We start from the raw sequence: 25,515 nt of genomic DNA, 5'->3' as shown, positions 1-25,515 counted from the left end.
ACAAAATAGTATTGACATTACAAAGTCAGTTTTGAGAGTAAAATGGCCAAGGCATGAAAGCACTTGGAGTGTCTGTCCCCCTGGAAGCAAGCCAGGGCTTGTTGCAATAGTTCCAGGCCCTACCAAGTTCAAACTTTTCGATGAGGTCAGTCTGGGAACCCAAACCATCTGCCTTTCACCCCATGCCATGAGTGGATGACAGGGTTGGAGGCTGGGGATGGGAGAATGGAGGAAATAGAAAGTGAAGGGTTGTGGCCTGGATATGCAGTTATTGTTACTGGAAGGGAATGAGAGATTCTGTGCTGATTGTGTGTGTGTGTGCACGCACTTTGTGTGTGTGTGTATGCAGGTGTGCAGAAGACCAATATAGGACACACAAATTAATGAACAAAACAAGAGCAGGTGAAGAGGACAAATGGCCACTTGAAATGTGTGAAGCACTTACAGCACATAGGCCATGTTTCCAGGCATGCATTCAAGCCAGGGTGCACAGCAGCAGTGAGAGGAGGCATGTTGGATACTGTGTTACAGATCTGTGGCCTCTTGGGGTATTCGTTCATTGTCATAGTCCCCCCTGTCTTCTCATCACCTACTCCAGTCTGGGCCCAGGCACTACAGTGATAGCAGGAAAGGCAAATGTCAAACCTGATAGAATACAAGGTAAGGGGGTGGGGGGAAGAAACGACAAAGGGGAGGGATTAAGGCCCTTGGAGGAGAGAGAGTTTGGGGTTTAGAACTGACTGAAAGCCCCATGTGCAGAAATGCACGGAGGGCTATAGGAGGCATATAACAAGGGCGCCCGTCTTGAGTATCTATTGTCTGTGCCTGCTTTATGTTGTCTTTCTTCTATTCGTAAGTCTGCCACCCAGACAGGTGTGCCTGGAAAGCCACAGCACCATTTTACTGTAATGACTGAAGAGTGCTGGTGAAACATTCTAGAACCTGAATGCAGTGTGACTCGGAAGCAACCTTGAAGAGGTTAGCCACGGGCGTGGGGTGAGTCCCTGGAAAAAATGTAATAAGGTCAGGGAGATAGCAAGGTCATCCTTTCTATTACTAGGCAGGGAGAGGACCAAATGTAAGCCGATGGGCAAGCAAAGGGGCACGGGGCCAAGAAGGGGCTTGCCGCCAGGTAGGAGGTAGGGATGCAGATGAAAAGGGGACTAAATGACTGCAGTGGGAATGAGAAGGGAAGAGCACTCTGCAAAAGTGCTGGGTCAGCTACTTTACTCTTTCTCACTGCTGCATCACTTTTAAAGGGACAGGATGCTTCAGGACCCAGAGGCGGAAATGGTCTTTGCTGGTAGGAGAACAGGCTAAATTCAGACAGAAAAAACGTGGTTGGAGACAGCTGGTGAAAAACGACCCAGTTCAGTCCTCTGCAAATATCTACACCCTGTTCTCCAGTCCTTTACACAGCACCTTCTTGCATTTCATTCTCTCGATCTCTCCCACCACTTTTTTTTTTTTTTTTTTAAATCAACCTGGCACTTTGTACCTAAGGAGTCTAGCAGAGTCCCTGCTTAACACAAGGCTGTTGGCGACCTGGGGGTGATTAATGCAAGCTACTCTAATAGTTTATGAGAAGTGTCACTTCCTCCCAGCTTCTTGTATCCGCCACCGAGCAGTTAACGTTACAGTCAGCTCTCAAACACCGAGGATGAGACTGCTGTTAATACCACACAGCAGGGTTCTTCTGCAGTGGAAACTTGCAAGCCAGACGCACGAAGCCAGTGCCGGGACTCCGGGTGACCCCGGACTGCGGCAAAGAGGTGTGGGAGTGGACAGAAGAGAGGGTCACCTGGCTCCTCTCTTCTCCTTCGGGGACCCTGCGCGAGCGCCTTCTACCCTGGAGGCAGGGGAAGGTCGCTCCAGGGACGGGCACCTCCAGCATCCGCCAAATCTGCAAATTCATTGCTACTTTCGTCTTTGTGGCAAAATCCTCTGGTCCCAGTAGGACATGCCCTAGGGCTTCGCCGCCTTAGGTTGACTTTTCCCACAGAAAAAGCCTTTTATTTGCTTCCCTACCGCAGGGCTCCGGTCTTTGGACTTTGCATCTCTCTGGCACGCCGTCAGGAGCTGCGCTCAAGTCTTAGCAACTTTCACCATCTTGACCTGAGAGTCTAAGACAATGTGAACAAAGAGGAGCAGGGGGAGAGAGACCGGGCCTTCGGGTGGGCTGCGGGGGCAGTGCTTGTGTTGGGGGACGCCGCGCTCGCGGTCTGGGGCGCTTGTGGGTGGTAGGGCGCGGACAGCGCCACCGGTGGGCCCTGCCCCTGGTGGCCCCGGGCAGTGCGTTTCTTTGTCCCTGCCTGGAGCTGGTTTCGAAGGCCGTCGGCCGCGAGCAAAAGCCCTGGCCCGGAACCAGAGCTCGGCTTCCAAGTGCACCGGCGGCGGCGAGCGAGCACTGAGCAGCGAGCAGCACGGGTGCCGGGCCGGCGGCTCCCGCCCTGCTCTATGGCTATGCAGAGAGCTTCTGGCCATGGAGAGAGACCGGGGAACTCGTGCCTTTTGCTTCTCCCACGCAAAGTAGAGCTCAGGCTGGCAAAGACCTTCTTGAGTAGCTTGGCTTGGGAGCGAGAGGGAACTCAGTGGAACCTTCTCCCCGAAGACACACACTCAGATCTGGGGCGTGAGTCGAACTCAAGGACAGAGGAGCCTAGCCCTTTGCACCTAGCCGCGGGAGCCTGGGAGGCAGAGGCAGGACCTAAAACACCCGAAGATACGAGTCAGAATGACCCTAAAAACCCAAGTGTGGGGGCACCAGTGTGTGTGTGTGTGTGTGTGTGTGTGTGTGAGAGAGAGAGAGAGAGAGAGAGAGAGAGAGAGAGAGAGAAGAATCTGACTCCACACCCAACTGTCTTACCTGCAATATAGTTTGCGCTTCTCTGAGTCTGCCTGAAGAATGAAAGAGAAACTGCCCTGTCCAACCAAGCTCCTTGCACCAACCCTTCCCTCCAAGTCTATTTTATAATGCGATGCAAGGTTACAGAGTCCATGAGAAAACTGCTTTCCCAGTTCCCCTCTGCCTACGCCTGCGTCTCTAGCGAGCTAGATTTCAGGTGACCGAACGTCTCCCGGCTGCTGCTGCTTGCCTGTGGCACCGTGTCTCCGGCTTTCTCGTCTCTGAAAGCCGGATTTCCTAGGTCTCCTCCCGGAGAAGTCCGGCGCTCTGCCCGCCTGTGCCCGGCCTGCGGCAGAGCGGTTCGGGCGTCAGGGCGGGCGCTAGGACCGGGCGGAGCGGGGCGGCCGCCGCGCTACCTTAAACCCGGCCCAATGCCGCCGCCTGCGCCACTCTGCGCGCCGGCGGGGGCTGCGCAGGAGGAGCGCTCCGCGGCCACGGCGCTGCGCGGCCCGCGCGGCGACACCTGTTCGCGGCAGCCCGGGCAGCACGCGAGCTCCGGGACGCGGTCCTCGCCCGCCGCTTGCCGCTCGCCTCATTGCAAGCCGCTGGACCTCCGCAGAGCCTCTGCAGCGTTCTGGATACTAGCTTTGGACGCCGAAAGTTTTTTTCTTCTTTTTGTTATATTATCCTTATTTTTTAGAGGAGGGACTGGGAGGAGAGATTTGTCGCCGCCGCCAACGTGAGGTTTTTTTTTTCCTCCCCCTTGAAGGATTCATGCTGATGTCTGCAGAGTCGGTTAGAGAGTAAAAACAGCGCATGCCTTTCTGGAGTCAGGATCCGTAAATTCTGACGTAGCCCGAGCATCTTAAAAATCCCTGTAATATCGCCCAAGCACTTACGTTGCTATGGTCATTCTGATCTCTAAGCAAATGGAGAAACTACGGATTTTTTTCCCTTATTACGGTCGGATGGGGTGAAGACCTTTCTGCCTGCTGAGAGCCGAGGCTCCATATGTAGCGATGCATAGCTGTGTTGATCAGTGTCAGTGTGTGAGTATAAAGTGGTGGCTTCTTAGACTATCAGTGGTTTGACCTTGAACCTGTGCCAGAAAAACAGCAGATTACTTTTATTTATGCATTGGATGGATTGAAGAAAAGAACCCCTCTTTCCCTCTCTCTCTGCAACTACGGCAAGGGAGGGGAGTTGGATATACCTCGCCTAGTGTCTCCTGGTTGATACGATCATTATTGTTTATTCTTGTGCTTAAAAGCCGAGTCCTCTGATGGCTCCCTTAGGTGAAGTTGGGAGCTATTTCGGTGTGCAGGACGCGGTACCGTTCGGGAACGTACCGGTGTTGCCGGTGGACAGTCCGGTGTTGCTAAGTGACCACCTGGGTCAGTCTGAAGCAGGGGGGCTGCCCCGGGGACCCGCAGTCACGGACTTGGATCATTTAAAAGGGATTCTCAGGCGGAGGCAGCTGTACTGCAGGACTGGATTTCACTTAGAAATCTTCCCCAACGGTACTATCCAGGGAACCAGGAAAGACCACAGCCGATTCGGTAGGTATGCCTTTAACCCTTGCGTGTCCACGCGGTGACATTTCAGATTGTTAACTACTAGGAAGGCGGTGGCTAGGCGGGGATGCTGGAAGGGATATAGTCTCATATTCATGCCCCCCTCCCCCCGGTCTCTGTGCGTGTCTTGCCAGCCCAGGGAGGGAAAAAGCCTCCGGAATTGCAGGTCTCTGGCTGGCACTGGTGCAAGTCTACACTGAAAGGCCTTTCTTCTTTTTTTAACGGGGGGGGGGATGAGTTATTAATATAACCCGAATCCCAAGTTTTGTTTTATCAGATACGTGAAAAGATCAGGTTTAAGAAGTTTCTTTTTAATGGATCTATTCCACGAGTTTTAAGCTTCAATCACTAAGAACTTCAAAATGCACCCAGTTTGCTGTAGGTAGTCGGTATCTTGCTCTGATTAAGTTTTCCCCCTTCCCTTTTCCTCTGATAAGTATTCTGCTCGAATTGTAAATTAAATATGTTGTTTTTTCCTGGGGCCGGTCTGAAAGCTTGCTGGCTGTTCTGTGGGGAACACTAAAGTCGTGTTTTAGATCTGAAGCATCCAGGAGCTCCTGGAGAAAATGACCTGGGAAGGGGGCGAAATCCCACGAGGGGTGCTGATCGTCCAGCCGTCGACTCTCGACCTCGGTCTTTTAATTTCTACAGTGTGCAGCCTTGTGTGGGTTTCTGGTGTGAGGGTTTGCGTGCGCTTGCAAAAGCTGCAGGCTCATTTGAAAAGGCCATTCCGAAGATTTCCTGCTCGGAGCAGAGTACTTGTGACTCAGCAGCGAAGGCTGCAGACTCAGGTGGGGACTCTGCCCACTTTCATGCCTGCACACACGTGCCTGGCGGGGCACCTTCAGCAGTGCGGTGCTAAGTCAGCGAGCACAGTTCTGCCTGGGGATGGGGAGGGGGGCGGGGTGTGTGGAATCTAGGTTTCCCCCTTACTTACAAAAAAAAAAATCGACAGTTTGGGCAACCAGACTGTTGGAAAGAGTTAACTTCTGAGTGAACCCACCTGACGACACTTAGGCTAGGTCGTAAAACCTAGTCCTGTGGTAATTTTTCTTCCTCATGCTTTCATGCCAGATGTTGGACTCAATCTAAACTACGTGTTTAGCTTTGTGGACTGTGGATGTTGCCCCAAGGTGATGAGGGTTCAGGCCTGGAGGTATAGTTCAGATTCTCGAGGCCCAGGGTTTTCCCCTTAGTTCATTACTGAGGCTGGGCTCAAAACTGAACCTAGTCAATTTCTCCAGCTGATTTGCGTCCCCTCCCTGCTTAAAAACCAAGTGTAGCTCGTCGCCGCGATTATTCCTTTGAAACCTAACTATCTTCTCACCGCTGCTGACTGTCGCGGAGGGAAGACTAAACTTTGCTAGAGTGCTTGCTTGTCTTGCTGGCCACCTTAAAGGTTGCTACCGAGACCAGCTTTCGGAGCAAGACAGGAGACGGGCGGTGGCGGGGATTGAGTGTCCCGGGGCGCCGGGCAGTCCGCCTGATGCTCCGGGCAGCGGGAGTCGGGTCCTCCCGCGCTCAAGGCTGGCAGGTGCGGGCTCAGCCCCCGGCCCCGCGTTGCTTTCGCTCCGCGCGGTCCTAAGCACGCTCGGGTTCTAACTCCCTTTCCACCCTGCTCCACTGCGCCCCTCGGTGCTGCGGGGACCGCTCCGGGCTAGGGGAAGGGAGGACAGGGGCCGACACCCTACTGTCCGCGTGAAGGGTGTCCGATTTTTCCTTTTTGCCCATAGCTTTCTCTTTGTGTGTGAGTGCGGGTCTGGTGGCGCTGACAGCCGCCGCCCGAGGCAGCGCGGCGGTGGTGTGTGGTGTGGGAACCGCCGGAGGCGCGCACCGCAACCGGAGAGTTGGTGGCGGGGCTGAGGACAGACTAGAGGTCGGAACTGAGCTTTGTGGTCTTACGCAGGGTCCCTCCCCCCTTCTTTCTGGAGCGTGCAGCGGGGGTTTGGGAGAGTCGTGGGGCTTCGCCGGGCCAGGGAGGTGGGTCGGGGGCTCCCGGCCTGGCGAGGCCACAACCGCAGGGGAAGGGGTGGGGGTGGGGGTGACAAAGGGCTGCTCAGGCGGTGCAGGGGGTGGCATGCTATTGTTAACTGCTGCCCCTGAAAGGGCTTCGGAGCTGGCCTCGCAGTAGCAGAAGGCCGGCTGCTCTCGGAGCGCACGGCTGCAGGGGCGCTGCGGCCAGCCAGGGCCACCTTCATTGTGTGAATTTCCCGGTCCCAACCCTGGGCGCTCCACAACTGGGCCCAGGTCAATGGATGGCCCTTACATTCCGGGCCTCTCCACGTACCTTCCCCCAACGGCGTTCTTTCTTTCTTTTTTAAAAATGCAGTCACCTTTAAGATAGGACGTTTGCCACGCGCACTTCAGACATCAGATATCTGTGCTAAGATGCAGGGCCAGGGAGCGCGCGCGTTCAGGGGTCAGCGGACAAGGACTTCAGGTACCAGAACCTAGACTATCAAACAAAAAACCCCAGTTCCTCACGCCGCCTCGATCCTAGAGGTTGGAGAAGGTGTCGCCAAGGAAGTGACATCTCTACTCTCTGGTTCCGCACTGTGTGTGTGTGTGTGTGTGTGTGTACGCGCGAGCGCCTGTGAGAGGGTGTTGATAGGAGACAAGCGGAAGACCCGGCCCTTGCTGGGGACCCCGGGTGCGAGTATTGCAGGTCTGTCGGGTGTCTGCCGCGGGAGGGGGGGGGAAGGGCGCGCCTGGCTCTTGGCGGTGCCACTCACCCTGGTTTGGATGGAGCTGAGTGGGCGGTTGTGCGCAGTGGGGGTAGGGAAGGAGGGTTATTTAAGTCTTTCATCCGGTTGCAGTGAGAAGCGGGCCCCCGGGGTGACAGCAGTGCCGCGGTCTCCCGCTGCTGCTGCTGCGGCAGGTCCCAATATTAGCAACCTCTGCAGCGCTGTGCGTGTGCCGGGAGCCTCCGCACCCTGCCTCCCCAGCCCCGCCCGCTGGGAGTGACTTCGGCGCTAGGACCCGGCAGCGCGGGCCCGGGCGGGGCGGAGGGGCTGCAAGGCGCACCTGGCGTCCGCACCACCCTGGCTTCACCTTCCACCCCCTCCCCGCAGCCGAGGCCTCGGCGCCTCCTTAGCTCCTCCCAGGGGACTTCATCTTCTCCCTGGGTTTCAGAGTAGCTGTAGGTGGGGTGGGTTTACACCTCGATTAAAATAGAAGGTGCATTTTTCTACCTGGAAGGGAATGGCAGAAGGAAACGTGCTGGGCTAAAGCTTTCTGCCGCCCCCGGGCCGCCGCAGGTGGCTGCAGCTGCTGGCAAGCTCGGTGGGGACTTGGCCTCGGTGGTGTAAGGGGATGTGGGGGTGAGGGAGTCTCAGCACGGCAGGGGCTGCAGCCGGGCCAGGGAGTTGAAGGTGGGACTTTATGGAACCCTTTGTTTTTCCTTGAGAGTGATAGGAGTTGGGAGGAGGGCAGCTGGGGGTTCTGCCTCTGAGTGATGGACTGGGAAGCAAGAGTGTGCTTTTCACTTGGAAGGACTTTCTGGTTTTGCTAGACAATGAGCAAAAATTAAGTAGGCAAAGGAAAAAAGTGAACTCTGGGGCCTGCTGAAGCAGGCCTACCTCCTGGCTTGGGAGCGGTGACTCCAAAGGTCATCAGAACCCCAGATGGATACCCCTGCTGGTAAGCCATTCGAGGGGCAGGAGTCACGTCAGATGGTAGTGGAACTAGGTGAGGACAGATAATGATGTGATTTTTAAAAAAATTAATGAAATGAAGTTAAAAACTTACTTGTGGGTTTTGCATATATGTATACAAAGAATCCTGATCGTATCTGCTCTTTATTCCCCCCTCCAATGGCCCCTGGACACCTCCAACAGGTTCCCTAACTTCATGGCTGCTGCTTCCTCCTCTCATCCCTGAGTCCAGTCAGTACAGCCCATATGTGCACATGGGTGTGGGACTATCTACCAGAGCATGGGCAACCTACCAGTAGCCACACTCCCAAGGAAAAATGGCTCTCCTCCACTAGTAGCTGTCAGCTGCTGAGGGGGGGCCTCCTCCACTTGGGGTGGGAGCTCATTAGCCCCCCTCCCATCCATGCTGGAATGCTGACTGGCTTGATCTTGTGCCAGTCTTGTGCAGGGAACCAGAGCTGTAGAGAGGTCATGAGTGCTACAGCAGCGCGGCAGGTCCAGAAGACAACACTCAGGCCATCCCTCCCTGTCTTCTGGCTCTTATATTCTTCCTACCCTCTCTTCCTAGGCCTTCTCTGAGCCTAGGGCTCATGGAGGTGATACAGATGTCCCAGTTAGGGCTGAGGACTCACTGTCCCATATTCTAAGCACTTGAACTAATTAGGAGTCTCTGCATTAACAGCTGCCCAATGCAAAAAGAAGCTTTGGGTAGAAAACAAAATTGAGAGAAGCATAGACCTTTGAGTATAAATATTTAGAAGGCAGCTTGACAAATATTTAGAAGGCAACATGATGACTTAGTAAAGTCACAATGGCAGATTCTGCACTAGGGCCTGTGAGATCGCAGCCGTAGGCTTTTGAGCTGGTTTACAGTGCCAGGTACGAACACTGTGCTATGGACCATGCCTCAAATCCAATTAGAAAGTGGTTGGTTACCCACGTAACAGTCATACCACTCTATCACCAGCGGGCACATCTTACCCAGTGGAGACCCAACATGTATTGCAGCATGCAGAAGGATACCAATTATAGCTCTTCTCCAGTGGTCTGGATAGCACCTTCTGGCACTGTGAAAATTATCCAGCAGAGAGGAAGTTTCCTGGTTAGTTTGAGATTGGTGTCTCTATGTCCTGCAGTCAAATTGTGTGCCGAAAGGACTTTATCATCTTGTTACGGCGTTCAACAAAGCTGACAAATACTGGCTTCTTCCGCTTTTGCTGTTTGTCTGAAGAGGGCACAGGTGGAGGTGCAGCAGCTTCTGTCTGCCAACTCTCTCGTTTCCTGTGGCTGGCTTTAGAGGCGAGGCACAGAACAGTGGACTCTGGGAGGGTGACTAACTGGGGGTTAGTGAAACAAGTGAACAGAACTAGACACTCCAACCACTAGTAGTCGGTGAGACTGGGAAGAGGGAGACCGGCGATCCTTGGCCCCCAGTGGGTCCTTATAGGAAGGGTTGTCTGTGGTGGAAGAGAGACAAATGTCCCTAGTCTACCTGCCAGCTGGTTACCACTCCCCACTGTGGCCTTTACTCCCCACCGTGGCCTTTCTGAGCCGATGTCATCAAGGTTGTGTGTCCTAGGAGAGATAGGTTGCAATGCCAGTGTTAGGCCAACCATTATCCTCTTTGCTTCTTGCCTTGTTTCTGTTCTCTCTCTTTCCTCTTCCCTTGGTCATGAGACATTCCATCTGTGGGACAGTGTCCTTCTGGGTTGTCACTATCTTCAGTGCTGTCCAGGTTGCTCACTCAGCTCTGCACAGGTAAACAGACTAGTGTCAGGAATTTTCGGTCCTCCAGGAAGACAGTTGGAGGAACCAGCTCTGGCCACTGAGGGCTTGGTTGCTCTGGTGGAGGTTGTAGAGTTCACCATGGACAAGGTGGTACCAGGAAAGATAAAGAGCCTCCTGGTCTGCGTGGGGTGGTATCTGGCCACCTTGTTGCTGGGTCTCCCTGACCTGACCACACTGGCATTTTCTGGGTGTGGGAGAAGGGTTGTGACTCACACATCTGGATGTTTTGCTTGCCCTTGGGTCATGGGGGAGACCTCATAAAAGTCTGGAATTTCTTTTTTTTTTTGGTCCCTACTCTGAAGGAACTTCAGGGATATGGATTATGGTTTGAGGTGATGAAATATTCCCACCTGGGGTCACTGTGTCCTGATTCTTGCTGGGAGAGCTCCCCAGATTCATTTCAGACTTTTTTTTTTAAATGTTACCCCCCCCCGACTTGTTTTTCTGTAGCTGAACAAACCACTGGTCTTCAGATGCATCTGTTCGACACATCTGCCTCCCGCTGTGTGTGCCACAGTGTATCACAGTTCTGTTTGTTTGTCCTTCCTATTCTAGTAGCCCCTTCCCCTGTTAGCTTCACTTTTTACCATGTCTGAAAATGTTAAATGGAATATTCCAGAAATAATTCAAAAGTTTCAAACACTTTGTATTTAAACTATCCTATACTAGTTCTAGTTAATTATTAGTTATTAACCTCATAGGGGGCCAAACTTGCAAATTAAATTTGTCATGAGTGTATATGTACATTAAAAGACAGTGTGAATAGGGTTTGGGGTTCTGTGGCTTCAGGCATGGAAGGAATGTCTCTCCACAGATAACAAAGGGCTACTACTGAGCAGGAGGCTGGGCCGAGGCTGTATACTTCTGTCATATTTTTATATTTAATAAGTGGTATGGTGCCTGGTTAATAGTTGCTCCATAATATCTCATCGATGGAATAAGTGAGTATATATGGATTTTAGACATTTTCCTAATAATTAGAAAAAACAAGATACATATATTAATACTCTTCTTTCCATATTATATAACAAAGTCTCAGAAGTTAAGTGTACGAAATGGCAAGAAATTGCAGATAGAAAACCCAAAAAGTTAGAGCCTACTGTGCAGTGTGTGGGGTATTCAAGGAAGCAGGCCTTACGTTCTGATTGACTTGGACGATTGAAATTTCAGCTGCCCTATTAAACACTGGGGCTGAAGACATTGCAGTCCTACAGAGTGGAGGAGAGAAGACCTCTCATGCTTAAGCATGATCCTTGCGGCCATTGCTGTTATTTCTGCTATTCTTCGGTAGCGTTGTGAAATCGTATTCTCTGTTGGGTCAGGTAGAGCTGTTGGTGGGTTATTCATTCTCAGAGCGGCCTCGTGAGTCGAGGAAATGGAGCATCACGTGGCCTCTCAGAGGACATGAATGGATTTTAGTTTTATGGTTAACCCTGTCCTCATTGACCTGGTAAATTAAATTGCACAGACTTCAAGGTGAATGAGATGTTTCCTGTTTTTCATTTTATAGCGAAAGTTGACAACAAAGTAAGTTCTTATGCTGATTTCGGGATTTCCATGACCTTCATTAGGGCATACTTTCTTGGTACCAAGAGGGAAGTCTTGTATAGGTGGCCCCTAATAGCGATAAAGTGTTCTAGGTCTGATTGTTTTGAGTCATAAGGGTTTTAGGAATGGTACCATGAAATAAAATGACTGCATCAGAAAGGAAGTGTATCTCCTATGCAGTGAACCCTGAGGAGAAATTGCCTCTTTGATCTTCTCATTTGCTCTGTGAAGGAGGGAAGTCTAGTCACATTGGCTGTGTCAGGTGGATGGTCCAGGAAAGTTACAGGTTAGTAGTTCAGATGTAATCTGTAATTTTCCTCTTTATCATTCACGATCTCACTTTAGAATAAGTTTTTGTATCTGGGCACATAATCTGTAATCCACAAACATGAGGGTCTGTGTAACATTTCATGAGTGTGCAGGAATGAGTGAAACTGTGTCTATGAGGGTGAGTGATCCCTTGCAACTGAGTTTCTTATGGACTTAATCCTTTACTTTATTAGATTTATGGATTCAGAGTCTGCACTTGATGGCAGCCCGGTCCAGTCCATAAGAGATGGAAAATTAATTGTTTAAAAATCCATATAAGTGCTTTTTCATTAGTCACAGGAGACTGACTTTAGCACACGCAAACACACACACACACACACACACATTCTCTCTTTCTTTCTCTTTCCTATATACATGGAGACTCACTTTAGCGCATGCACACACACATATCACACAAACACACAAATTACTGTTTCCATAGACTTTCCCCCCTCCTTTTATATTCTTAGATGTAAGTATACTTTGTCAATAGTTAAAGATATTTTAGAATAAGAGCTCATTATTTGGTATGCGCTGATATAAGACCTACAAAAAGTGTACTACTTTAATTTATAACCGAAGCGGGAGCGTGGCCAAGCACAGAGATGATTAGCAGCATCTGTGTATCCTGTGGGATGAGCGTCTTAAAGCAACAGTAGACTCAGGGAGACTGAAGCTGCTGATGTGTGGTCATAAAATTCTGGACTGATGCCCAGCTTAGGTGCTGTTATTTTTAGTGAGGTAAGCAAGGCAAAAGAAGGAAGTGGACGAGATCATTATATTGATTTACTTTGGGGATAGAGTATTCCGTGCCTATTTTAATCAGGAGCATTTTTTTTTAAACCAACATTTCCCCTTCCAGAATATTAGGCTATTTTAATTGTTTAACTATTTCTTTGAGGTTTAGATAATAACAGAAAAAGAATCAATCAAAAAGAATCTGTTGAAGCCCAAATATTTTAGGGTAGTTTTTCAAATGGAGCTCAATAAGGTTATACAGTTGAGAGCTAGATCATTCTCTGCAACGCCAATGGAAGCTTTAATTAGCATTCCACACTATTATCTTTAGAGACATAAGACAATAGAATTTAAAAAAAAATTATTTGTGCGCATATACATATACATTTACATACTAACATACACACATTTATATATACAATATTCATATTGCGTGTGTCTCTTTCTCCCAGTCCCAGAGGATGGTAAGTACAAATGCAAGATAACCATACATAAATACTTAATTTTACATATGTAAAATGGAAATATGTCATTTCCTTCTCCAAGTACACTCTTAGCTCATTATATTGTTTTCATTAGACTTATCATTTGCAATGTTTATATAGTTATGAGTTCTAAAATTCTTAAGCTGTATTAGTTATTATGTAAGTCATGTTCCACTATGATAATTTAGTGTCTGAAGATGATAAGATAGCATTTAGTTGGAACATCCTACAAGTCTTAACTTGTATGAATTGCTCCAAGTCGGAAGCTGGGCCCAGTTTCCTCTCTGGAGCCCCTGGGAATGCTGTGGCCCTGGGGACATACTCTGGGCTCTAACTCTCTGTCTGCTCTTGATCTCACAGGCATTCTGGAATTCATCAGTATAGCAGTTGGCCTGGTCAGCATTCGTGGTGTGGACAGTGGCCTCTACCTCGGCATGAATGAGAAGGGAGAGCTGTACGGATCAGTAAGTGGCGGCCCACACTTTGTTAGTCCCCATGTCCCACCTTCCACTTGAACTGTATGTTTGCTAGGTTGACTAAGAAGAGAAACTGAGTCTGGACGTCAAATGGGAGTTTTTAAATCTCTGAGGCGTGCTCTTTCATTGCAATTCCGCATCTTTACCAGACCAAATTTTCCAAGAAAATGCTTTATTTATATGCCAAGCCATCTTCATTATCAAGTAAATAAAGATTCACAAGTGTGAAAAATCCATCGTCTTGTATTGAATGGGGAGCTATTTTTGAAATGAATTGAAATGGTCCCCAAGCTTTGCCAGGCATTGTAATTAAAGCTAGAAATAGGCCATGCAGCGAGAGTCTAAACCCTTTCTCTGAATAACATAAGATTTTCATTATGCAGGAGAGATGGAGGTGGAAATTATTGTTGGACAGTCTTGTGTGTGCATAGGATCCAGCAGCCTTGTGGTTATTTGCAAGTGTTATGAATTCCTTTCTCTCTAGTCTCATTTTCCATCCTTACTAACTTGGAAGGTCCTGATGGTGATGGAGCATTTGCTGGAATCTGCCGGTTGATGGGAACTGGGCCTGGTCCTGGGCTATAGCTGTCCCTGGTTCTGCTCCACAGGAAGCTTGTTGGTTTTACCCTCTTGCATCTCTTCAGTTCCAGCATAGGAGCCCATCACAGTGCATGGAACACAGTCAGGGTTTAGCTTTTCCTGAACATAGGAATATGGTGGATAGGCTATAGTTCCCATGTGAAACTATGTTCAACAGTAACGTTTTGAACAAAATAACCTTGAGTTTTTCATTGTAGTTGTTGGTGGTCAAGTGATCATTTAATCCAAGTTACTTGAGCTATGAAAACTTGGATTGATGCTTACAAAAAGTTGAGATTTAAAGGAAACCCAGAAGAGGAAAAGTTCTGAGATTCTCAGCTGCATTGAAAGACAACCTTTCCCTAGATATACTTCTTTATTGTCCATATCCTAGTTTTGTATTTTAGATTTTTTTTTTTTTTACTTTTTTAATAAATGTTTTGTCAGCCGGGCGGTGGTGGCACACGCCTTTAATCCCAGCACTCGGGAGGCAGAGGCAGGTGAATCTCTGGGAGTTCGAGACCAGCCTGGTCTACAAGAGCTAGTTCCGGGACAGGCACCAAAACTACAGAGAAACCCTGTCTCGAAAAACCAAAAAAAAAAAAATAAATAAATGTTTTGTCTGAATGTATGTATGTACACCATGTGTAGGCAGTGACTTCAGAGATTTGAAAAGGGCGTCAGATCCTCTGGAACTAGAGTTACAGATAGTTGTGAACCAGCAAGTGCTCTTAACTGCCCAGCCATTTCTCTAGCCCCATACCCTGTTTTTAAAATATGTATACCCACATGTAGTGCAAAGTTTTACCCCAGTATTATAAATGACAAGATTATTATGTCCTGCATGATTTGAATATATTACGCATTTAAAAGTTTTTAGAATTAATTTTTAGTGTACAAAAGAACGTTTCCTTATTATATTTCTATGTGTGTTAAACTTTGCTTATGTCTCCTTCATTACCCTTCCTTGTCTTTCCCCTTCCTTCTCACTCCCTCTCTTCCCTTACATAGTTCTCCTGTCATACACAGGTGTGTATGATAAATACTGTTAAATCTAGATTCTGTATGCAAGAGAAAACATGCGCTATTTGTCTTTTTTCCTCTGCATTATCTCTTTTTGTCTCTTTCCCTTTAGATCTCTTCAGCTTCATGACATATATCATATACACACACATGCGAGCACACACACACATACTTATGTCCATGCGTGCATGCACATATACATACACGCATGCACAAACACATACACATGTACACATACATATACAAACACACACACATGCAAGCATGAATACAGCACACACACATACATGCATGCATGTAAACAGTATATATACACACATGCCCTCACATAACACATGTACACACATATACGCATACACACACATTACTCTGTGTTCTGCATATGATTTTCAGATCTATCTGTTTTGCTGAAAAGCACACATCAATCCTTCTTTATAGCTAAATAACTGCACTGTGAACATGCCTCATTTGCTCTGTCCATGCATGTGTTGATGAGGTTGGTTCTATTTCTTGGCTGCTGATAACCCATTTTTTAATATCATAGGATGTGATTTTTCTATTTTGGAAGAATTTTTCACTACAGGTTAATTGCTTTAGATATTTAAATACTTTTTGGAAGTGCTTCTCAAAAAAGAAAATAAATTATTTAAAAGTGTTTGTTAGATATGGAATTTAATTTAGCTTTTGAAATTCAACTCTTGGTATAGGTAAAATTGCTTGTTTTCTAAATGAGTTTTGTTAGTACTTTTAAGTGCAAATATATATATATATATCTAGATATAAAAAGTTTTAAAATAAAAGTCGCAAAATGACATTCTCCATTTGACATGCTCTTACTGTTCTCATTTTCGACACACCACTAGAATTAAGTCAATCCCAGTTGAATACAATACAGTGCATTTTTGTTGTATATAGAAAGAAATTCTGCCCTTAAATGGGTTGAAGGAACTATAGGTTTATGTTTTTCTTTATTGTTATTTGCTTATTGGAGACAGGGTCTCATTATATAGTCCTGGATAGTCTTGAACACATGGCAGTCCTGCAGTGTCTTTCTGAGCACTGAGATTATAGGCATGAAACACAGTGGGTACTGTGTTATTGCAATGGTCTCCAAACTTCTCTGAGCACACATTCCTACCTAAAAAGGTAGCTTTTCCTTCAACGAGTATTCATCTCAAGATATGAATTTTAAATTATTTTATGTTATATATAGAAATTATAGTTTATATATACCCTAACATTAAACATGCATCCAAGTAAGTATTTCCGCAGAATGTCATGAATGAATTAGTTCATGTCTAGTCTGTACCATTTGATCCTTGCTCCAAGGATTGCCTTGTATGCCCTTCTGGAATGTCTGCCCCAGCTGACCAATGACGAGACTGACATGGCCAGTATGGTTGATGCTCCTGAGGTTTATAGGCTGACGAGGAGGAGCACATCTAACTCCAGGTTCAACAATGTTGCCTGCAGGATTTTGCTCTGGCTTCAGTTTTCATCTGGATGTTTTCAGTGACTTCTGGAGTCATTCTCTCTCACTGTGGTTGTCTCCTTGCCTGCGTGCACCCTAGTGCTAGCACAGAGCCTGGAACAGGGTGACAAGTACTCTGAATAGGACAATATTGCAGGAAATTGAGCCCAGACTGTGAAAGCTTTGTCAATCCCAGCTGCCTCCTCTAGGGCTTCTTGCAAACATACAGTAAGTGCTTAGAAGTAGGTAGCATATGCCAATAATCCCAGCCCTCAGAAGGGTGAGGCAAGAGGGTTGTTGCAAATCGGAGGCCCACCCACCTGGTCTACATAGACAGGTCATGTTATTGAGTTGTAAATTCTCAGATGTTCCTCCCAAAGATACCTTCGGTCCACCATCATAGACTCCAACCTTCTGGAGCTGCAAGCCCAGTTAAACACTTTCTTTTATTAAAAACAAACAGTCCACCAAAACATTAAACCAAAAACCCAAAACCAACCAAAACAAATCCCAAGCACTAGATGGGTATGATGGCACACACCTTTAATCCCAGCACTCAGGCTGTAAGTTTGAGGTTTACAGTTCCGGGTTAGACAGGGCTATACAGTGAGACCCTATCTGTAAACAACAAGAACCCCAACCAAAATCTAAACAAACTAAACAGTAGACTTCCACCCACCTTCCCTGTGGCCACAGTCAGCTGAGAGCCCCAATTATGAATCCCAGTGAGGGAAAAGCAAGGGGCACATACCATCACCTGGATCAGGTATCTCAGGTTTGGAGACTGCCCTTAGGACTGAATGCTTTCCGGTGTTCCCTTGCCTCAGCACCTCCCAGCATAAGCCCCTTCTCCACAGTGATGGTCGAATTACCTTCATACCTTGATCTTAGGATCCTTTCCCTGGGATCTCTCCAGGGCTTACCTTGAAGCCTGCTGCCCTTTGCTTCCTGTGCTTTTCACTGACAACTTTGCTCTCCAGTGCCATCTTTGATATCAATTTCTGCATGTCATTTGAATCTCTTCATTTTCCCCCAGATGTGTCATCAAGTGTCACTTATGCATGTGAGAAAGTTAATTCTTTTCTGGGATCCCTTTTGCTCACCTTTTCCTCTTGATGACATAGCATTCTTTAAGGACCAGTGGAAATATTCCCTCTTGTGCAAAACCTTCCTCATGCTCCCATTGTAGTTCTGATTATTCTAGTTGGGTGCCTTTTTTTTTTTTCTTGGAGTCTCAAAAATATTAGGTTATGATTCCATCATTACACAAGCAACAGTACAACTTATAGGATGGTTCAGTGTGTTTCCTTTAGAGGACCCAAAGGGCCTAAACATATTTTACTTCCTAGTGTTACACATTGCGTAGCAGTGGACCTTGAGGTTGAGCTCAGTGAATGCTCCTCAGAGTGAAACGCGTAGCCTCGTGATTGATTTCTGTCTCTCCTACAAGCTGTGCAGGTGTAGATCTTGTAATTCCACCTGGATGGTCAGCATGTCCTCCGAATTCTAGCTGTAGGAGGAACCTTGCTCTCATTCTTATGCCTCATTGGACCGTGCCTGTGTTGTCCTGGTGCATATAGTCCAAAGGGATGCAGCTGTGGTTGGAGCAAAGCTAGAGGTAAAGGCATGGCCAGGCTCCTGTTCTGCTTCTGCTCCTGTTTGCCTCGTCTCTAAGAAGAAGAGCATGAGCTTAACGCTTGGGTTGAGGCTTGCTCTCTAGATGGACCTCCAGAATCCCGGAGTTTGTACTCCCCAGGCCTTCTCTGTCTTGCCTCTGATGCTTTCTTTCCCCACACAAAATGTTTATGCAGCAAGATCGTTTCTCCTCCACTGGGCAGAGCTGGGAGGCAACCTCCCTGGGCAGCAGGGTTTTCCCTTTGGTCTGTACCTCATATGGGAGATCTGGAGAGTGAGGGAGAGGGAGTGCTCCCTTTGGACCCTCTCGTGGTTTCCATTAGGTTTGGTGATTATTCTGACTCCTGTGGCCACGGGAATGAGAAATGACCAAAATACCTATTCATGTTGCCAGGAGATTGAAGGAAGGAAAGAAAAGAAACAGGTGACAATGTTGTTAGAAGCTTTGAAAAGATGGGCCATCATCACAAAGGAAGGTGAATAGGTTTGGGAAATAGGAGTCACTTTTGTTAAACAAATTACTGTGACATGTAGTGATGTCCTTTTGTATTTGGGGGTTAACTGCCCTTTTCCTCTCTTTCTCTTCCCCACCCCTCTGGTTTTAGGCTCGCCCTAAGACTAGAATAAAGGAAACAGAGGTGAACGGGTGAGACTTCTTAGAAAAACAGAAAGGATACTATTATGAGAATTTAGAGACCAGAAAAAAATCTAAAAGAACTGTATTGCTAATGTGTCACAATTCAGTTAAAAGGGGAATTTAAATAATTCTCACTCTGGATATTTCTTGGATATTGTACTTAAGTCTCTATTTATGTGTGTTCCTTTCACTCATGTTTTTCATAGACATTCATATCAACTCGGTGTCTAGTCCTGTGATGAAGTGCACAACCGTGAAATGACTCTCAGAATCTGGCAGGAGAAACATCTTTGTAAATAGTTTGGTGCAATGTGAGATTTGCTGTGACTGAAGAATGCTCAGATGTCTTGGAGCCACAGAGGGGTGTTTAAAGAATGACTTTGGAGATGTGTATTGTAGCATTTAGAGGGGATTCTGAAGGATGGCTAGCAGTCTCAACAAAGGGTGGCATGACAGGTTAGGGTATAGAACACCTGAGATCAGAGAATCCTGTCTGATTGAAATTTAGAGAGACCATTAGATTGCATGCATGCACATACATGTGCCCCCATAAACTAGACAACCAGGGGTATGAATTTTCCCTTGTCATTTTTATTTATCTCAAAGAGACTAAAGCTATGGCTCAGGTAGTATTTCAGGGCTTTGATATAAAGTATCTGGTTATTATGAAGGGGCTTTAAGTCTCAGGAATAACGGACTGTAACAAGGGTCTATTCGTATAGATTGCTGTGAAAACAAGTGGGTCTGCTCCAAGACGCCTGGAAGTGTCTGAGCCTCTCATGGGGAAAAAGGTAGCACTCCCTAAACTGCTGATGTAGGAAGCTACAGTGTGGGCATGCAGCTGTGAGCCGGGGGACAGCACCAGACTGAGAAATGCTGGTGTTCCTGGCTTATATCTGGCCTCACATTTCATTCTTATTGGTCTTTTACTAGATGAAGATTCTGGAGTCAGAGACTCTCCATCAGCATTCTGTTTCCCAGAGGCTCAGCCACGCACAGTGTGTGCAGTTGGCATGTGGTGAGTGTTCACTGACCCAGTTTCTTAGCCTGCTCCAGCCTCACACACGGAGCCTAGTGTGCTGGAGCATCAGGCGGCGATTGCACTTATAATATCCAGGGTCTCCAGGGCAGCCACCTCTTTTAAGTACCAAACTTAAATCAAGAATCTACCTCACTTGCTCTTAGGTCCAGAATTTGTAGGTGCAATGAGGACTCAGGCCAGCACCTTGAGGCTATTCCTACAGCATCCTGACACAGGAGCTTGTTGAGTCAGGTGTTTGCTAGTGTCTTTGGTTACATTTACAGGGATACAGTTGGACCCTGGGCTTTTAGAATTTGTATAACCTGTAACCAAGGTACGATGGATTTCAATGAACATACATGTTCTTTTAATTGAATACATTCCAGCTGGGGGCTTGTTGATTCTGAATAGAGACATATGGGCCAGATAATTTGTTGCGTGATGTTTCCGTATTATAGGATCAGTGTAGGGAGCCCTGTGGTCACATTTGTCCCAGAACTGAGGAACAGATCCATCTCTTTACAAAGGAACAACAGCAACAAACCACAAAAACCCGTGAAGTACATTGTTCCATGTGGAGGCTTTGTTTCTAGGACACCCACAGATAATAGTATCTGTATATGCTCAGTCTCCTTATATAAACTAGCATAACCTGCTTTGAACCTGTGCACATGCTCTGCAGACGTCAATCACTTTCAGATTATTGCACTTGATACAGTTTACAGAAGTGCAGTTGTTCAGAATATCTAATACAGTCCAACATTCTTTGGAAAAATGCTTGAATTGTGTTTAGTGAGCAATGACAAGAAAAAATGTTTGTATATATTTGGCACAGATACAGGTTTAAAAAAATTGATCTTGAGCCTGGCAGTGGTGGCGCATGCCTTTAATCTCAGGGTTCTGGAGGCAGAGGCAGGCAGATCTCTGTGAGTTCGAGCCCAGCCTGGTCTACAAGAGCTAGTTCCAGGACAGGCTCCAAAGCTATAGAGAAACCCTGTCTTGGAAAACAAAAATAAAACAAACAACAACAACAACAATAAAATTGATCTGTGATTACTTGGCTACCGATGTGAACTTGGGTACTGAGGGATGACTATATCTCAGATCCTAAGAAACTCATATTGATTTATTTTTACTATGTGTACATACAGCCATGAAACTAGGTATGAATCCCTTATGCTTACACCTCTTTGACAACTGAAATCCAAGATGTTTTTATGTTAAAATAGACCCTTGACACCAGTAGGACCCAAACTGGTATGGTTGGTCTCATATGATGACTGATGTTACTTCAGTGATGTCTTCTCACTGTGGCTAAGTCCTTGTCAGCCCTGGTTCAGCCTTGCTATTTGACTTGAGGTGATGGATATCAGCTATGTCTTGATTTTTCTCTCAGCGTCTTCCCATTTGAATTATTGTGAGACCCAGTGATGTTCTCTCGTGTTCTCTTCATGCAAACCCACCATGGTGGACTGAGTAGGTCTTTTCCTTTACCTATTTGTCCTGGCCTGGGAGCAGTACCACATAGCACTGGAGGTCATTTTGGATGCAAATATAGTCCTCCATCCTTTTCATGGGGGGTTTGTTCCAGGACCTTCTGTGGATGCCAGAATCCTTGGATGTTCAGGTCCTTTAGATAAAATGGCCTAGCGTTTGGACAGGACCCACAGACATTGTAATTTTAAGCCATCTCTAGATGGCTTGCGACAAATGCCACAGGGTACGAACTATGAAAATAGCTGCTGCACTGTTACTGTTTAAGGAGTAATGACAAGAAAAATGCCTGTAGGAGGTCATGACAGAACTTAGGTGTGTATTCCTGAACATTTTTCTTTTCTTTCTTATCCCTTCCTTCTCTCTACCTTCCTGCACTTCCTCCCTTTCTTCCTGGCATTTAATTTCTAAGTAGCTATTTGGAACTAAAAGAGTTGACACAGTATTTGACTGCAATAGTGTTTTTTGGATAGTGTCGACTAAGTGTGCAAGTGTACATTGCATTCACAGTCCGTGTGTATCTTCTCCTATTCCCTCCCTCCCTCCCTCCCTCCCTCCCTCCCTCCCTCCCTCCCTCCCTCCCTCCCTCCCTCCCTCCCTCCTTCCCATGCTCTCTCTTCCATTCTCACACTTCTCTTTACTTACACACATTCACCAGTGTGCAAAGCTTGGCTGCACACATTCGCTGGTGTGCAAAGCACACATTGGTTGCACTTTCTCACCTTCCTTCTGGCTCTCTTTCAACACTCAGTAAACATTATTGACGGCCTATCCCTGCTGACGCATGCCTGCTAGGAACTGGTATAATTACTGAATTTTGCTTATAACCCCAAATCTACATTTGTCTCACTTTCATGCTTGTTTGCAGGCGTGTGCTGAGCAGGAGGAAAAGCAGCGAGTCTCCTCCATACTCCATTCCCAGCTGAGGTCAAAGGTCAAGTCCTGCCTTTGTGCCACAGGCCTCTCTTCAGGGCATCTGTTTAGTGTTGTGCATTTTTTATTCTGTGCCTTTCGTTGATGATTTTACCTCATAGAATGTCCCTAGCAAGGGCCGAGGATCTGCCTCGCGCTAATGGCTGTGTATGACATGTTCTGTGAGGCAAACGTCTGCTTCAGAGCCACTTCCCTGAGGCTCGATTTTGGTGACGTTGGCTGGGTCAGGTGGTCACGAGGCTACAGTGCACATTAAGTAAGTGTCTTAAATAGAAACACATATAACATGTGTTGGTCGCTGACAGAAGTGATGTGGCGGGAGGCTCATGGGAACCTCCCCCTGTGTTTCCCCAGAGCAGTGGTTCAGTGTTCTGGGAGGCCTTACGGACACTAAGTCCAGATCACAAGTGTGGCCATGTTTGTACTTTGTCGTGTGGGTGATAGGTGGAACCTTAGCTTTGCTCAGGAAACAGACGTGTAAACCAAGAGTGTATGGGCTGGCGAGATGGGTCAGCTGGGAAAGGCACTTGCTGGCAAGCCTTGCAGACTACATATAATCCCTGGAGCACGCGGGGCAGGAGAGAAACTGATTCTTACAAGTTTTGCTCTGACCTCCACACTCATGCTACAGCATATGCGTGCCCACAAACTAACTAACAAACAACAAAACCAAAAGGAATTATGATTTGGTATACTAAGTGTTCTGATACAGTTAGATGTAAAAGCTCTTGCAGTTTTGCAGGAGTAAGTTTAGCTGTAGGAGACGATGTGGCAGAGGAGGTTGAGAGAAACAAGCGTTCCTAGCAGAGGCTGAGGGACTTGGCTGTAGGAACTGGAAATAGGAGCTGCCAACTGCGCCCTGATTCCTCTCTCTGTGTATCTCAGCTGGTGCCAGAGGCTCCTGTGTTGCGTTTTGGATGGTCCTCCCTGTCAGCATCATAGCTACTTGAAGAATGTTGCCTCTGTGTGATTCTGTGGCCCCTCCAGGGAACACCTTCAAGCCTCACAAAAAATTAACTCCACTAGAGTCAAGTGGGAGCCATTGCACTGGGGCGGCCTCTGAAGTGCTGGGCCACATGTCCCTGCTGTGCCTCCAGGAGGAACCACCTTGAAGTTGTGAGAAAACATCCTTAGTCAGCCTGTTGGCCTGGTGTGCCTCAGAGGCACCGTGACAACCAACTGAAAAAAAAAAAAAAAGCCTGCATTCTCAACAGCCCTTGCTGCGGAGGGTTTCCCCAGCGCCACAGGGTTATGGCACTGGCTATAAAGGGTACACTCAGAGCTGTCATCTTTTTACTTTCTATAAATGCTTAAAATCCAGACAGCAGTTGATTCTTTCTTAATCAGTTTTGGAAAAATTATTCATTGAAATACCCATTGTGTATCCTTTATAAGGAAAGTCAATCCAGCATTCAAAGAACTAGCTGGCCAAGGTCATTCCAAGGACACCCCTCTCCTCGTGGCACATGTGATTGCCAGGTGACTGCAGCCTGCCTGACTGCCCTGTGGCACCGGCCTTTCTCATGTCACCTTACAGCCACTGAATGAAGTTCTGGGTTTCTCCTCATTCTCCCGTCTTCCTCCTTGTCTCCCCCTCCCTTCCTTCCTGTTCCCGCCATCCTTTCCTTTTCCACATTGGTGTTTCACATACTGTAGCCCACTTGTGCTAAGTGGGCTTGTTTCTTTCTTGTTTATATCTTTCAAACTGATTTCTATTTGCTGTGCTTTTTGGGAGACTCTGGTCTTTCTTTGCTTTCATTTATGAGCATCTAGAATATGGATATTAAGCTCGGAGGAATGGAAACCTAAGGCTTAGAGTCTTAGTGTTGCTGTTCACCAGCTCTGCAAATAGGGGTCATGTCCTAGTATTCATTCATTAATTCGTCCATTCATTCATTCATTCACTCTTTGACAGTTTCACGCATGCATATAAGATATCTGATCATATTTATCCCATTATCCTCTCTTGTTCCCCTTCCACTCTGCTGAACTCTTTCTCTTCCCCAACGTGTCTCTTTCTTATGCCCATATTTTACGTGACCTCCCAAGTTTAGTAGAGTTAGTTGTATGAGCTTGGATGGGCATTTATTCCCTGGAGCATGACCGCTTCCTAGTGGTTATACTGAAGAAAGTGACTCCCACTGCCCCAGCAACTGTCAACTGCCCATTAACTCTTAGGCAATGTTCTTAACCTGAGCGGAGGCCTATGACAAGGGCTGATGATAGTGACTCAATAGCACTGTTTTGACCATGGGAAGAGATAAGGCCTGTGATGTGACCAGTCTAGCACTTGTTACCTAATGTCCCTCAAGAACCAGGTGGCAGTACTGTGTCTGTGCCCTTCGATGCTTCTGGCTGCATGGAAGACATGATAGATGCCTTGTGTTTCTCAAAAGTTGAATTCTGAAGTTAACACTCATGACTTATTCAAATTATTCTTTAAACATCAGCAATAACACCAATGTTTAAAGATGTTCTAAACATCAATTTTTAAGGAATGTTAGTTTAATAATGTGTACATACACATACACACACATACGCACACACACATGTGTACACACACAGTTTGACATCTGGTGTTGTCTTTCTTGATTTCCATTTTAGTTTGTAGACAGAATCTCTCATTGAACTTGGACCTTAGTGATTTGGCTGAATGGCTACCCAGCAAGCGTCAGGAATCCTTCTCTTTCTGTCTTTACAGTGCTGGGGTGACAGGCTTGTGTCATGCCTGCCTGTCACATGGATGCTGGGGACTGAACTCAGGTTCTCATGCTTACATGACAAGAACTTTTATCAACTAAGTCATCTGCCTTGCCCAAAAGTTTATTCTCATATGTAGCTATTATTATTTACTTAAATAAAGACATTTCTTTCCTTAGGGATTTCATTTACTTTGTAAATTTCTTTGCCATATTTTTAAAATATTTATGTGCTGGTGAAGACACTGGACTCCCAGAGTAACCAGAATAACTACCAGAAATTTTTCTTTCTGGGTTAAAGTACCGTTTAATTTATTTAAAATTTTAATTTATTTATTTGCTTGCTTATTTGTTTTGAGACAGGTTAACTTCAAACTCATAACAATCTTCTCGCCTCTCAAGTGCTGGAATTATAGGCACCTTGCTCTGTAGATGAACTTTTTTTTGGGGGGGGCACCAGCTCACAAATATTGACACAGAGATATACTATCAATTATGAAAGGTCGGCCAATAACTTAGGCTTGTTTCTAACTAGCTCTTATAACTTAAATTAACCCATGCTTTTAAATCTACATTCTTTTACGTGGCTCAGTTACGTTTACTCGGT

General features: G+C 46.7%; 1 protein-coding gene across 1 annotated transcript in view; it reads left to right on the top strand.

Annotated features, from left to right (window-relative positions):
* The first annotated feature begins 3,311 nt into the window (after positions 1-3,311).
* Fgf9 (fibroblast growth factor 9) overlaps positions 3,312-25,515 on the top strand; it is a 37,705-nt gene continuing 15,501 nt past the window's right edge. Inside the window, exons 1-2 of the mRNA XM_057786544.1 lie at positions 3,312-4,404; positions 13,301-13,404. Coding sequence (XP_057642527.1) covers positions 4,128-4,404; positions 13,301-13,404 — 381 coding nt within the window. The 5' untranslated portion in view covers positions 3,312-4,127. The remainder of the gene's footprint in view (positions 4,405-13,300; positions 13,405-25,515) is intronic.

This window comes from Chionomys nivalis, chromosome 12 (assembly GCF_950005125.1).
Source record: "Chionomys nivalis chromosome 12, mChiNiv1.1, whole genome shotgun sequence".
Lineage (NCBI taxonomy): Eukaryota > Metazoa > Chordata > Mammalia > Rodentia > Cricetidae > Chionomys > Chionomys nivalis.
Note: the sequence above shows the minus strand (reverse complement) of the source record. Positions and strands in the feature narration are given on the sequence as shown.